We start from the raw sequence: 15771 nt of genomic DNA, 5'->3' as shown, positions 1-15771 counted from the left end.
TTACAAACACAAGGTGCAGGGTTTGAGTCTCACAAGGGATAATAGGCTAGGCTTAAAGTGGGTCACAAGGGCAATTAGCCTAGTACTAATCTATGAATGTATGAACCTATGAAGAAGAGAAGAATTTGGGTCTAGAGAAGTTAAGCAGATTTTAAAGAGAAAGTATGGAATATACAGTGGGTTAAATTAGGGAAAGCAGTAAGCACAGACAACAGAATAGTAGAACTGGAGAAGAGAGAAAAGGATGAGTAGAATAAAGTAGCTGGAAGCATTTTGTGTGGAGTGTGATTGAATAGAGAAAGGGGAAGGAGAAATAGAATAAAGAAAGGCCTGCTGTAAGTTAAATTTAATAGTTTTATAAATTGAGTTAGGGAAGGAGGAGGAAAAGCTTCCTAGAAAGGAAGGCGATTGAGAGCTAGTTAACCGTGGGATTTTTTTAGGTGATGCCCTCTGCATGCATTCCTGTGAAAGGTCAAATGAAGTTTATTCTGTGACGGAGTGAGTGATTATGTAATCAGATGGTAGAAACATGGCTGTGCATATTTGTTGTAAAAGACTAAAAACGTCATCTCACGCATTACAGGTGAAATTGGAAATAGAATGGTTAGTTTGGTGTAATGAAAATGTTATTACATATGGATGTTATGAGGGGGTTGAGTGGTTTAAAACGGGAATATGATATAAAAATAAAATATTTTTTTCTATATAGAAGATAAAGGAGCGAGAGATATACCTTGTTATGGAGTTACTTTTTGAGACTAAAGGGATTCCTAATCTCTCTGTTACATTGGTTCCTTTGAAAGGAGAAATGTAAGAGGTATATTGTTGGAATTTTGTATAAATTACTGTTTAATGTGAGAATGAAGCTGATGAAAATGTTTTAGAAATTTTCTTTTAAAATATTGATGATAATTTGAACTTTGTTAAATGTAAATATTGAAGTATGTTATACTTGAAGTGTTTTTTTGTGCTTTTAGGTTACAGTTCGGTGGTAGCAGAGAGCACGACAGAACCCACGCTCAGTAGTAGTAGCAACCAGTTACAGAGTAGTCAACAAGTTTCCCTGATCCCTCCGACCAGCACTGTGTAAGTAAGATAACCGTTGAGAATGCAGAGAAGTAAACATGTTGGTTCTGTCTGTCTTTGCTTCTTCAGAGTATACTTGTGATACACAGGTCTTTCTAACCAGCACAGCCTGTAAATAGATTAACATATGATTGTCCAATGTTTTTAGTGAGGGGGCCACAAACCAAGTTTGGGAAGGCTTGGGGGGGGGGGTGCATTAGTATTATCCAGTGTGCATGATTTTTGTGCCAACATCTGACTCAGTACTGTACTGATTCATAGTTGACTGATAGGAGTGCCAAAGTAATGGTGAAGGAGCTCCTTTTCGCATCTTCGATTACAGGATCTCCTTCCATTGGTTTTCCATTTTTAACAAGGAAACCTCAGACAAAAGTGAAGACAGACAAAGATATATAGACTGGAAATACAAGAAGGAATACAAGGATAGAGAGAAAAAAAGGAAATCAGAAAAAAAGATCACCTGAATGCTTCGCTTCTGATAATTCTGCTTCCCCTTTGGATCCAGCTTCAGCACCTTCCCATTCCCAATTCCTGGTGTTTACGGCACCATTGTCAGTGCCACTTCAGTCTCAACTTTTGGATGTTCTGAGTCTCTTTCTGGCTGTGGCACCAGAGTCCTCTCTGTACTGCTAACCTGTTCTTGCTACCTTCCCAGATCCAGTGTTCTCACAAGAGCCTTCACTTCCTCAGTTTCAGTTTTCAGCAGTTTGGGTACAGGATTTGGACAGACCTCTACACCAATCCACTTAACCACCCTCAACAGCTTACTTAAGGTCTGTGAGGTCCTCTTAGAGCCTTAGGGAGGTCAATTTGGACAAGTCATTCTTGAAGGCTCAATGTGACTTGGGGATTATTATCTCCCCCTCCACCCAGAGGGTAGAGAGAGATGGTTCTTCTGCCCCCTTTCTAGTTCTCCTTCTATAGTCCACTCTTTTGGGATCTGTGCTTCTAGACCCAGTGTGTGTGTCAGTATGGTTACTTTGTTTACACTGACAGCTTAGCTGCATTTGGCATCATTTTCAACCTTGATGCACTCTGCTCCAGTCCTTTCTGAGCTGTCTGCATCCTGGAGCTGAGGTAATTAGGTCAAGTGGTCTGGGGTTGACTCTGGGGCATTCTTTGCCATCCCTGCCCCTCAGAGCCCTGGCCTTGTTCAGCTGTGCTCCAGTGTTAGCCTTGGATCTGGCCAAGTTGGCTGCTAGCATCAGTGTTTTTCCTAGACTCATGGATCAGGGAAGGCCTTTCCCCCAGTCATCCGGTGTCTGCATCAGCATTTGAGGTTGTGAAAAGACTTCTGTCATATTCATGGGCTGCAGAATCTAACTCTGTCAGATCCGTCTCCATTCCTCTCACCTAGCTGGACCTTCAGTCTTGCATTACAGTCTACATCTCAAGGTCTCAAGCAGTCCCAGACCTGGGGCTTCCTTGAGGCTTCGAGCACATTGATTGTGTGTAGGAAGGTGTGGAGAGAATTAGCACGGTGGAGCCTATCCCTTGTAAGCCAGATAGGATTTTAGTTCCAGATAAAGATCTGGCACATTGGAGCAAGGGGCCTTAGGTTGATACCATTAGAACTGCTATAGCTCCCAAAAAGCTGTTAGGGGAGAATGTATCTGTCTATCCTCCAAACAGAGTCGAGCACTGCACAGATTTAGGATGTGCACTTATGTTTTAGCCACCTTTGCCCTCTGTGCATTGAATTATATGACACACCTGACCAGGTTTGAAAGAGACTTGGTTACCAAAGTTTCCAAGTCACTGGCACCCCAATCAACATTCAGAACCCTTAAGTCTGTGGAGGTTCAATTGGCTACCATTCCATCCATTTCCAATGTATTTATGTATCTCTTATCAAACACAGGATGGTATGGCCAAGGCAACAGGCACTGGCATTACTGTTTGCCAGCATGCCTAGATGCTGCTCTGTAACTTTGGTGAATGCTTCTAGGCATCCGTTTTAAACACTCCATTTGATGGCTCTACCTTGCTTTGGACCAAAGGTTAAGAGCACCCTGACCAGAAGCAAACAGGATGACAAGACACTGTCTGCCCTGGGTGTCCACTTTTCTACCTTTCAGTGGAATTTCTCTCACAACTACAAGGGAGAAAAATGGTTATTGCTTCGAAAGTCCCAACAACTTAAGGCAATTCAGGTGATAGTAACCCCCTTCGGCAGAGGGGGTGGGCTTCAGCAGACTCCTGCCCCCCCCCCCCAAGCATAGGAGTTGTCCACAGAATAGGGTTTCAGGAGCCATTTCTCTGGCAAGCACTTTCAGCACTCCTTTAAGGCTTGCCTGGCTACTGCACTCTGGATGTAATCGGGGGGGTGCTTGTCTCTCCACACTCAAGCTTGAGAGACCATGGCGGCAGATTCCTGAGTGTTGAGAGTTGTTACTAGAAGCTACACAATCCCCTCCCAGTTTTTCAAAAGCAGCAGGGGAAATACAAAAGCTGCTAGTAAAAATGAGTCACCTAGGAGGTTTCACCGGAATGCTTATATGAACGTAGCAGGGCATTCCAGGAGGTTTCTGCACTTCCAACAATGAGCCAGTCACTATCAGTTTTGAGCACTGCTTTTTGTTACTCCCCACAGCCCCACTAGTATTCACCAGGTGCAAAGCAGTGGTAGTATTTCAGTTCAAACTGCAGATATTCCGGTTCTTACTCTACATAGACAAATGGCTCCTTGTGGTGATTTTAAAGGCATTACTGATATCCAAGCAAGACTTCCTGCCCCATCTGTGAGTCTTCTTGAGGATTATGGTGAACATCAAGAAATCCAGTCATGAACTGGTCCAGGCTGTAGAGTTTATTTGTTGTCATCTGGACATGACTATTCAGGCTGTCAAACTCCCTCTCTCAAGGTTGTCACTATGTATTCAGGTCCTTTAGGTTCAGAGTCTACCTGCTTCTCCAGTCCTTCATTTCTTCTGTTTAATGACCACTGCCATATTGTTAGTTCCACATGCCAGGATTTGCATGAGGGTTCTTCGTTTGACTTTCAGTCAAGTGGTCATTGACAACTCATCCTGTGCTGTTCTCATTAGAGGTTTGTCATCACATCTCATGGAGGTTGACATCTGTCATGTGTTCTCAATATACCCCTTTGGTCTTTCGCAGCCCATGGCCACAGTATACATGGACGCTTCTCTACTGGGGTGGGAGAGGGAGCGTTACGGAGTGAAAACAGTTTGAGGTACTTGGTTCCAATTAGAGGCAACCTGCACACTGTTTTGGACATGAGAGTTGTCCTCCTGTTGTGATAGGCTTTTGACAACGGACTCCTCAAAGATGTAATTTCGGTCCAGACTGACACTATGGCTGTGGTCTGGTCTAGTGTATATCAACAAGCAAGACAGAACGTACACTTGTGTACACTTACAATATATGTAGATGTTCGAGTGTATTCACTGTTGCAGTCATCACATTTGGGTTATCCCTGCCAGGGTAGCCCTCGACCGGCCCGAATACCAGAGGCATAGTATTTCTGCATCGGTTGCTGTCGCTTCAGCACTGACGTCATGTCATCAATAGTATAGAGTAAGGCAGCCAATGCCATTACATCATTTTTTCTTGCCCTGTCAGGATCCCCCAAGTGGGAGCCAGTATATGGTGGAAGAAGAACCCCACCAATAGAAAGTAAATACCAAAAAGTTCCTTGTAAGTAGAGAGAGAGAAGGAAAGGGGGATGGAGTGAGGGAAACTAGGACTGCAACAGTGAATACACTCGAACATCTACATTTATGGTAAGTGTCCACAACTGTACTATGTTCTCAGTGTTTCACTGTTGCAGTCATCACATTTGGGTTGATTCCCAAAGCTGAGGAAAAGGGTGGAGGCAGTCAAGAAGACTAGGAGCTGGCTATGATGCCCTGCAAGACTGCAGTGGCAGTCTGCCCTGTATTTGGAGAAGATAGGCAGGTGGTAATGCTTGGTGAAGTTGTGAACAGATGTCCATGTGGCAGCCTCCAGGATGTCCCTGGTGGGGACTTCTCTGAGGAAAGCTGCAGAGATGGAGGCTGCTCTGGTAGAGCGAGTCCTGACCCCCCCTTAGGGGAAGGTTTCCTGTGTTGCTTGTAACAGACATGGATGCAAGTGTGTTATCCATTTGGAAATGGTTTGTTCGGATATGGCTTTATCCTCTGCCCCTGCAGCAAAGCTGACTAGCAATTGATCATTTTTTTGAATTATTTAGTCCTGTCTAGATAGAATCTGAGCTGTCTGTGCACATTTAGAGAGTGCAGGATCCTTTCCCACTTGTTTTGTGGGTAAATGAATGGATTGGTTGAGAGCCACACTGGACACCACTTTGGGCATGAAGAATGGGTTAGTCCTGAGGGACACCCTGTCAGCGTGGAAGATGATGAAGGGGCGTACAGCCATGAGTGCTTGTAGCTCGGAGACTCTTCAGGCTGAAGTGGTGGCCAGAAAAAAAGCTGTCTTTCAGCAGAGAAATTTTAACTCTGCTGAAGATGTTGGTTCAAAGGGGGGGGGGGGCAGGGTGAGCTTTTCCAACACAAAGTTTAGGTCTCAAGCTGGGGTAGGTGCTCTTCTGGGTGGCCTCAAGTTGTTAGCCCCTCTTAGGAACTGTTTGAGAGTGTGAGAAAAGCAGGTGCTCAGTGTTGAAATGAGCAGAGATAGCAGAGGCATAAATTTTACTAGAGGAAAAGGAGAAACCACTTTGTAACAGGTCAGCTAAGTAAACCAGGATGAGAGGTAGGGAGGGCTGTGACGTATTGGCTCCCTTAGCCTGCATCCAGGTGCAGAACCTTTATCATTTGTCAGTATAAGACTTTCTAGTGCTAGGGTGTCTAACCTCACGTATGACTTCTAGAGCCTGTTTACTGAGATTGGCAGCTTGATCAGTGGTCAGGGAATAAGCCAGGCAGCCAAATTGAGGGTCTGCAGTTGGTGATGCATGAATTCTCCTTCTGTCTGGGTCAGGAAGATTGGGGTCTGAGGAAGATTCCATGGTGGTGAGGCCAGTCTGGAGCATTCAGAATTGTCCTCTGTTTTTGCTCCCTTATTTTGAGCAGTACCCTGGTAATGAGAGGTAGTGGGGGAAATGCATAGACCGAGAGGTTGACCCAAGGGAACGCTAGGGCATCCACTTTCCAGGCCCTGCAGTGAGGCTTCCTAGTGCAGAACTTGCTGAGCTGATAGTTGGAGTGGGAAGCAAAGAGGTCGACCTTTGGAGTGGCCCATTTCTGAGTTATTAGGGTGAAGGTTCTTTGGTCTAGCTGCCACTCATGTGAGTCCAGACGATTTCTGCTTAAGTTGTCTGCCAGAGAGTTTACAGAGCCCCTGGCAGGAATTGTGCTGACAGGTGTGGTTGCATGGCTGAGGCTGTGTGCCAAAGGGTCATGTTGAGCCTGCATAGAGGGTAGGAGTGAATCCCTCCCTGCTTGTTGATATACCACATCACAGTGGTGTTGTGTGTTTTGATCAGGAGAGCCCCTGGGGAGAGAAGAGGCCTGAAAGCTGTCAATGCGTGTTGGACAGCTAACATCTCTTTTTGGTCGATGTGCAGATGTCTTTGCTGGGGGCTCCATTGGCCCTGTATATACACCTGCCGTCTAGGTGTGCACCCCAGGCATATTTTGATACGTCTGAGGTGAGGGTCTGGGTGGCAGGGGGTGGTGAGAAAGGAAGTCCCTTGTTGTGGTAGCATTCTGTTGCCCACCAAAGAAAATCTTTCCTTAGGCAAGGTATCATTGAAATAAGAGTTTCCAGGTCTTGAGAGTGTTGACACCAAAGACTTTTTAGGTACCATTGAAGTTTCCTCATATGCAGTCTGGCATATGGAGTGAGTAGAATGCAAGATGCCATAAACCCCAGAGCTTGCAGGATTTTCCTTGCGGATAACTGGGGTCTGGTGGCTAGTTAAGAGAAGTAGGGTGTCGGGTAAGTTTGCTTTTCTGGTGTCAGGAATGCCATCTGGGATGATGTGTCCCGGCTTGCTCCCAGGAATATAATCCTTTGGGTGGGTACTAGTTTGGATTTCTTTTTGTTGATAGTGTACCCTAGGGAGGTCAGTAGGGACTTTACAAAGGCCAGGTGCTTGAACAGCTTTTCCTGTCTGTCTGCTTGAATTAGGCAGTCGTCTAAGTATGGGTAAATTTGTATATTTCTTTGTCTGCAAAAAGCATTAGCGGGAGCCAGACATTTTGTGAAAACTCTGGGAGCAGTAGATAAGCCAAAGGGAAGCACAGAGAACTGAAAGTGCAGTGATCCTGCTCCAAAGCAGACATCCAGGCAACCTCCACCCGCCAACACAAACCATGAAACACATACTTTACAAAACCATTGTGCCACGCAATCACAGCCTTAAGGCAAAATAACATACTAGTAGTAGGTGACTCTATAGTCAGGCACACTGCCGTCCCACTCACTAGGCTGAATAACGAGAAGGTTACTGTTAGCTGCCTGTCAGGTGCCAGGATCCGCCACTTAACAAAAGCAGTCAGGTCACTCCAGAACAAGTACAAATACGATTCTGTCATTGTCCATGTTGGTGTGAACGACCTGAGCTGTACCTCCCTGGACTACATGAAAAGAGACATGGAATACCTCTCTGATCACGTAGCACAGGGCCGGTATGACCCTGACCCTGAGTAGCATCCTGCCCTCACCAAGAATGATACCACGGTATAAAGGGGATCCAATGTCTTTCTGCCTGGGATGACATGCTCGACAAGCCACGCTGCTTCTCTAGAGACGGCTTGCACTTGTCACCCTTAGTCTTTCGAATACTACCCAAGGCTCTTGCCCACCCCCATAGTGCCTTTTTTAGGCAAGGCTCAAAAGACAAACCCACTGCCATAAATAGCACAAGAAACAAAAATCTGAGCTTAATGCTAATCAATGCCTGAAGTCTAAACCTCATAATGCACGGACTCGAGGCACTCCTCATTATGAGAAAATCGATATATGTGCAGTAACAGAATCCTGGTTTAAGGCTCCAGAGAGCACCCCAGCACTACCAGGCTACAACTCATACCATATATTTCGGCCACAGAACCCGGCCCGAAATACAAAAGGCGGGGGCGTATCCATGTTCATCAAGGATACTTACACCTCCAGGTTAGTGGCACAGCACGATGCTTCAGAGATCATCCACGTGCAACTAACAACTGGCAAAGCTGCAATTCGAATTGTAGCTTGCTACAGATCACCCACCATGTCCCAGGACCCCCATTCCGCGTTTCTGGAAACACTGGGAAAAATAAAGGTCCTACCAAACACCCTAATATTGGATGATTTCAATTACCCAAACATTAACTGGGAGAACTACTCAAGTACTAAGTCCCTTGCCCAACAGTTCCTAGAATTTATAAACTCAAACACCCTGGATCAACTGGTCAACACTTCTACCAGAGGTGACAACATATTGGACCTGGTCATCATCAACATCATCATCCACACCCAAGGTCAACCCCTCGCTGGTTAGATCTGACCATAAACAAATCACTTTGGCTATCCACATCCATCACGACACCCCCGGAAAAGGAAACCACCATTAAAAACTTTTCAAAAACAAACTTCACGTTACTCAAGACCGAGGTGGAAAGTTTCAAAGCTCCCATGCTAAGGGATAATGCTGTCCAAGATGCAAAATCCTTTACTAATGCATTCTACAGGCACCTACAAGAATGCATGGATTGTGCTATCCCAAGCAAAACCAAGACTCACTCCTCCAAGAAAGGGAAACCAGTCTGGTGGACCCCTGTCATAAACAAGCTGTATAATAGAAGGAGGAAACTAGTACAGAAAAGAGTAAAATGCCAAGAAGGAAAGGCATCCCTGATCAGTATCAGAAAGAAACTACGATCCCTCATAAAATCTTCCAAGTTGAACTTCGAAAGAAAAATTGCCAAGGACTCCAAAGATAACCACAAGGCATTCTTTAGCTATGTCAAGAATCTAAGTGGCAATGCTCAGATCTGCTCGGAGTTAGTGTAGAATGGCACAAAATACACTGAACCGACTGATATCGCCAACATCCTGGCAGACCGGTTCAGTGCAAACTTCACCCCCCTCTCACCCCTATAAGGGCACATAACCATACCAGAAGAATTTAGAGCCCCTGAAATCACAGACACTCAGGTTAAAACTGCCCTCTCCAAAGCCAAAAACACAGCATCACTGGGACCAGATGGTGACCCAGGTTGCATCCTACACAAGCTCAAAGACAAACTAACCCCTCACCTAAACGCACTGTTCAAACTTAGCCTCTCTACAGGCTACGTACCCATAGAGTGGCACACAGCAACGGTTATTCCGCTTCACAAAGGTGGAGCCACAACAGACCCCAGGAACTATTGCCCTATAAGCCTTGCTAGCTTGGTCTGCAAGGCTATGGAGCTCATCATCATATAACTCATTAACAGAGACATTGGGAACCTCCAAACACTGGAACCTACCCAGTTTGTCTTTAAGGGCAGATCATGCCTCCCGAACCTGGTGGACTTCTTTGAGACAGTTACCAAGGCTATAGATGACGGAAAGGTGGTACACACAGCCTGCCTATACCTCGCAAAGGCCTTTGACACCATTCCCCATTCTGGTATTATAGACCAGCTCACCAACCTGAACATAAACCCCCACGTCACAAGATGGATTGCCAACTGGCTCACGGACAGAACCCACATGGTAAGAGTTGCGGGAGCTAGGTCCGACTCTAAACCAGTTACAAGTGGCACTCCCCAGGGCTCAGTCCTAGGACCCCTCCTGTTCGGCATATACTTCTCAGAGGTACAGGCAAGCACAGGAGGACTATGGATGACCAAGTTCGCAGACAACTGCAAACTAGGGGCTATAATTGACACTCCGGCTGATAACAGACATCCTCCAAAAGGGTCTCACTGAGACAGATACCTGGTGTCAAAATCATGGCCACAAGCTAAATATCATAAAGTGCATAGCCATCCCCTTTGAAAAAACAAAGTACCCACAAACTACCACATAGGTGTTAGTCCCCTAAGTACGGAAGACTTAAGGAATCTGGGGACCCAAGTAGATAGTAATCTCTCCTTTGATAATCACATTGCCAGAGTGGTTAGAAAATCCTTCTGTGTGGCCCACCTAATCACAAAATGGTTTGCATCCAGATCAAAAGAGGTCATTGTGCCCCTCTAGTCATCAGACCCATCATAGAGTACAATGCCCCATGACCACAGAACTACCTCACCAAGAGGATCACTGGTGTCAAACAGATGCCCTCTGCAGCTTGACCGAAGAAACTCCAGCTGTACTCTGTTGCATACCGCCTACTCAGAGGTGATCTCTGCCTGACATACAAGGCCATGTCCAACCCAGAATTGATGGACATGTTCCACCTAAGGAAAACCATATCCCCTCGAGCCACACGCTCTAGGGATCTAAATCTCACCACAACAATAAATAGGACGTGCTGGAGGGATAGATTCCTGTCCCAGAGACTTCCCATGTTGTGGAACAAGATTCCAATCTACATTAGGCAGAGCTCCTTGCTAACACTCTTCAAGAGAAACCTTGATGAGTGGATGGGAAATTAAGTTTACCTAGGGGATCACTTCGGTGGCTGTACTGGACAGTGGCACAGGGAACTAATCTAAAGGGGTGACGAACGCCAACACATTCTGTCTAGGCTTATAAATGCCTTTGGGCAGATAGCCTAGTACCTACCTATAAACCGTAGATATTTTCTGCACGATTCCCTGATTGGGATGTGGAGGTAGACCTCTCTTTGGTCTAGGGTGGCTAGCCAAGCATTCTTGGAGAGCAGAGGTAGTAGTTGCTGGAGGGTGAGCATTTTGAATTTTGGTATCACCAGGAAGGTGTTTAGGCTGGATAGATCGAGGATGGGGGCCAGGTGCCATCTTTTCTGGGTACCAGGAAAAGCCTGGAGTAGAAACCTTGGTCTATCTGTTCTGCAGGAGACATGCTCTATTGCCCTCATAGAGAACAGGGAAAGGACTTGCTTTTTGGCCACTGCCCACTGGAGGAAGATCTGGGAACCCTTTTTGGGGTTGGAAGAGTGTGGAAAGAAAATTTGTATCCTTGGGACACTATGTTGAGGACCCAACCTTAGTTGGTAATGGTGGCCCAGGTGCTTGCGTGGAAGGAGAGTTTTCCTTTTAGGGGCAAGTGCAGGTGGGCAGAGGGAGGGGGTGGAAGTGGAGCGTCACTGTGAGTTCTTACCATGAGGGGGGTGGCTTTGCACTCCCTGGATTTGAAGTGGAGGAACTCCACTGCTTTGATCTCTACATTCCCTGTGGCTGTTGTCTGGGGGGACTGCTTCCCCGTGGTCTGGGTTGAACTGACCTGGAGGGGGCAGGAAAGGACCAGTACTTGGAGGGGCAATGCCTCCTGAACCTTGAGTGGCTGGACCTGTAGGAAATCCTTAACTGTCTGCATTGATTTAGCTTTTTCTTCCATCTTTTTTAAGATCTCCTCCGCCTTGGTGCCAAATAAGTTGTCTTTGTGCAAGGTTGCATCCAATACTTTATAGGTTCATAGGTTGGTACTAGGCTATTGGCTCTAGGGCCTGTACAAGCCTAGCCATAACAATTCCCTGTCTGTTTCTTCCCACACTGTGTACTTCCCTGGACCCCTGTCTAGCAGGGTGACTGATGTGATCCCTAGGGTGAATTTCCTTTCTCCCATCCAGTCATCAAGGTTCCTTTTGAAGAGGGCCAAAGAGGTGCTCTGCTTGACATGTGTGTGCAGTCTATTCCAGAGTCTGGGGAGTCTCTGGGTCAGGAACCTTTCCCTCCAGCATGTTTTGTTTATTGTGATAACAAGGTGTAGATCCCTGGAGCGTGTGGCTCTGAGGGATTGGGATTTCTTTAAGTGTAGCATGTCCAACAGCTCTGGGTTTGACATGGCCTTGTATGTTAAGCAGAGATCGCCTCGGAGTAGACTATATGCGACGGAGTATAGCTGGTGTTTAAGGCGGTCCGCATAGGGCATCCGCTTTAGGCCTGTGATTCTTTTAGTGAGGTATTTCTGCAGCCTTTCCTTTAGATTTGACATGGTCTGGCAAGGACTGTTCTTTAAGCTAAGCATGCCTTCTAAAGATGGAACTGGTGACTACTGCCCTGCATGAAGCTTCTGTGGCATGAAAACCATAGTGTAAGGTGTGCTTAGTTACTTGACTTGCAGAATGCATTAACTCTCGTAACTCTCTATTTTCTGCACAAGCAGGAAAGGATGGTACTTTTTGTTTGAGGAGTTCCATGGTATGTTGCTGAAATTTTAGCATATGGAACTGACAATTTAGTGCTCTGATAGCAAGAGTAGCAGAGGTGTATACTTTTTTACCCCATCTGTCTAGTGCTCGGGAATCCCTATCTGAGGGGGTGGGATTCATAGCAGAAGTTGCTTTAATTTCTTTAGGCCCTTGAGAAATAACCTCAAGATTTGGAAAGAAATTTGAGAGACAGGAACTGTGTAATACCTGTCAGGTTTCCTTGGAGCCGGAGGGTGAGGGTGTCAGGAGTCAAACTAGATTCCATGAAAACATCATCCAGGACAGGAGGAAAGGCCAGGGGTCTGTGCCGCAGAAGATCTAAGAATTCTCTGAGTCTCTTTTTACCTATAAACCGTTTAGGCTGGATAGTCCTGATATTCCCATTGGAAATGCTCCCTTAAAGTATGAAGGGTTTCCTCAAAGGAAAAATTCTCGGGTGGAGAGGCTGAAGAATGGATTCCTCTGCATCATATTCGTGATGAGCAGAGAGGGGGGGGTTACATGTCTTCATATTCAGATGCATCAGAGTCATCAGACTCCTGTTCAACTAAAACTACTGGGGACAGATCTCTCTTTCTTTTGGAAGGGGTAGCTTGGCTTCCCCTGGTCAGCATTATAAGGTCTTCCACCATTTTAAGCATTTGCGACTGAGGCAAGGAAGCAGGTGCCTGAGATTGGGTCGTTGGTTTCTTGGGCATGATTCGTACCCTGGGCCTTAGAAACACGGTAGTGCGAAGTACTTCCTCAGAAGCCGGTGCCTGCTGAGCGGCTCTGGACCCAGCCAAGGTAGAGACAACTGCAGGATCCTTAGTCGAAGAAGAGGTTTGCAGCATACCAGTCTCTGAAAGGGTCTCTGCTTGCAAATCCACAGTAGCGGGCATCAGGGGCTGCAAAAGCATCTCACTGGGGACCGGAGAACTGAAGACTAGCTTAACGGAAGCGTCGTCAGTAGGTTTGGACCTGTGTGGTCTGGGTCTGTCTCTGTCTTTATCCTTACATTTTTTTCAGAAGATATGCTGTCTTACCAAAGCGATATTGGAATTCGAGATCTGTGAACGAAAATATCTAGCTACAGTAAGGGCCCTGACGACGTATAGTTCTGACGTTGAACAAAGCACAAAAGCCACAGCGAGGGACGTTGTGGTCTGAGCCTAGGCAAGTGACGTAGTAAGAATGAAATTCTGTGTGTGGTATTTGCTTTCCACAGGTGAGACAATTGTTAACTTTTTCTGACATCGGTTAGAGCAAGAAAAAAGGATCCCAAACGGGGTACTTGGCTTTAGAAGACTTCAGCTTCAATTCGGAAGACAAAACTCAGGTAGCGGCCGACTGGCACTCGTGCGGACTGCTTCTGCTTCAGGCTCCTTGGCAATAAAGACTGATGTAATGGCATTGGCTGCCTTACTTTATACTACTGACGACCTGATGTCAGTCCTGAAGCGACAGCAGTCAATGTAGAAATACTGTGCCTCTGGTGTTTGGGCCGGCCGAGGTCTACCCTGGCAGGGATAACCCAAATGTGATGACTGCAACAGTGAAACACGAAGAACATCTCTGTCTTAACCTGTGTGTCAAGAGCGTTCTGAAACCTCACAGATGATCCTTCACACCATCAGTGCCAACAGAAATTTTCAGGCATTGGGGTCAGTTTTGTTGCATCCTGTGTGTATACCCTTACAGTACAAAGTGCAGCAGCATTTGTCCTGATCCTTCTCAAGAGACAGTCACCAAGAGGTACTCTAGTCCATGCATGACCCCAGGGTCTCGTCTACATATACCCTCCAACTTCTCTGATAATACATATCTTACAGAAAGCAGCTTGCTGCAAGGTGGCCATGATCCACGTAGCCCTTTCCGGCCCATACTTGTTTGTTTCCCCTTCCTCTGCCCTCACATTGTTCACCTTCCATGTGTCCTGAATCCAGTTCTAGATCTAATCTCTCACACCCCTTAGGCCAGCTTCCGCAGGATCAGAACTCCCTTAAGCTTAACTGCTTGGTTCCACTACTTCCAGTGATGGCCAGAGATCCCAGGCTGTCTGCCAATGTTGTGCGTATTCTTTTTTTTTTTTTTTTTATTAAATTATCACATATGACATAGGCAGTCTTAGATTTGTATAAATAAAAAACAAACCACATTAGTAAAATTTTAGTTGCAAACATTATCCATGGATACCGTCAGTGATTTTAGTAAGTGCTGTCTTGTTTTGTCTTATCTTTATACCTCTTCCAGTAAACTCTTTTTCCAAGTCATTTCTGTTTATCAAATTTCTTCTAGGGGCATGCAAACCAGACACAAAGCTGCTAAGGGTACATTGGTTACCAGAAAAAAGCCTTGCAATATTTAATATTCTTTTTCATTTACTTGCTTGCTGTTAAAACTTGTTGCTGGATAAAGCCAAGGGCCTTGACTCAGATGTTCCCCTATGCAGGCATGAGAAAAAGCACACACATTTTTCTTTTGTCATGCTGACATAACCAGACCCTTCCTCTCTCCCTTTTTTCTTTTATTTATTTATTTGTTTTACGTTTCAGTGCCTACATTTCTTAAAACTGAACAAGGAAAAAGAGAGAAAGGGAGGAAAAAAGTACCTGTTTATATTAGTATTCCCATTACATTTAAAAATAACTGAAAAAAACTTTGTAGCTTGCAAAGAAAGTCATGCAGCATTAAAGTAGTAACCTTAAGAAGAATTTTTTTTTACTTAACTTTCTCCCTCCTATTCCCCTCTCCCAAGTATTTTTCTGAAGATTAATGACATGAAATGGGGCATATGATGTAAAGTTCTCTATAAGTTTAACAGTCTGTAAAAATCCAGTATTTCCATATCCGCTTGTTCTGCCATATTTCAGAAGTATAATTATTTATTTTGTAGTCCACATTTGTTAGTTTCCAAGTTCCTGATTTTATTCTCTGAGCAAATGAAGTAAGGCATATTCTTTAAAGTCCTCTGCAAGTTTAACAAAGTCCAGGGAAGTTCAGTGTTTTCAGATTTTCTTGTTCTGTTATGTTTCAGAATGTAATTATTGCTTTATTACCCCACGTTTGTCAATTTCCAAGTTAGTAGCTTTATTCCTGTTCACCACCATCTACCAAATTCTCTGTTTCATTTCCAATGTATACTCTGTTCTTCTAGTTGAGTCTTACGTTTTCTTCTTTCTCTAAGGCATTTTCCATTGAAACATTGAAAAAGATGTCATGGGCTCAATCTCTCTGTATTCCTTACCACCAGAAGGACACTGAGCAGAACCTCCTCTGGTTGCACAGTTCACCCTTTGATGGACGACCTCCTTAGAATATACTTCATCAAAAAATGTTGTTTCTCCAGGGAAAAATATTTTGAAGAAAAATATTTTAAAGATGGGGTGGGTACAGCAGTTTTGAATCTTGCGCCTGCTTCTCGACATTCCCTAAATAATGGAATGTGTTTCCTTCTCTTCTGCAAAGAGTAA

The 15771-nt window shown here is 45.1% G+C and overlaps 1 protein-coding gene across 8 annotated transcripts in view; it reads left to right on the top strand.

Moving 5' to 3' along the window:
• Positions 1 to 15771, top strand: part of CNOT3 (CCR4-NOT transcription complex subunit 3) — a 2226181-nt gene that overhangs the window by 1761920 nt on the left and 448490 nt on the right. For all 8 annotated transcript variants that reach the window (XM_044079494.1, XM_044079487.1, XM_044079515.1 and 5 more), the window contains one exon: positions 978 to 1086. In XM_044079494.1, coding sequence (XP_043935429.1) covers positions 978 to 1086 — 109 coding nt within the window. The remainder of the gene's footprint in view (positions 1 to 977; positions 1087 to 15771) is intronic.

The sequence above is a fragment of the Protopterus annectens genome, chromosome 1.part1 (genome assembly GCF_019279795.1).
Source record: "Protopterus annectens isolate FY-2018-M chromosome 1.part1, PAN1.0, whole genome shotgun sequence".
Classification (NCBI taxonomy): Eukaryota; Metazoa; Chordata; order Ceratodontiformes; family Protopteridae; genus Protopterus; species Protopterus annectens.
The sequence above is the reverse complement of the archived record's forward strand: the minus strand, read 5'-3'. Positions and strand labels throughout refer to the sequence as shown.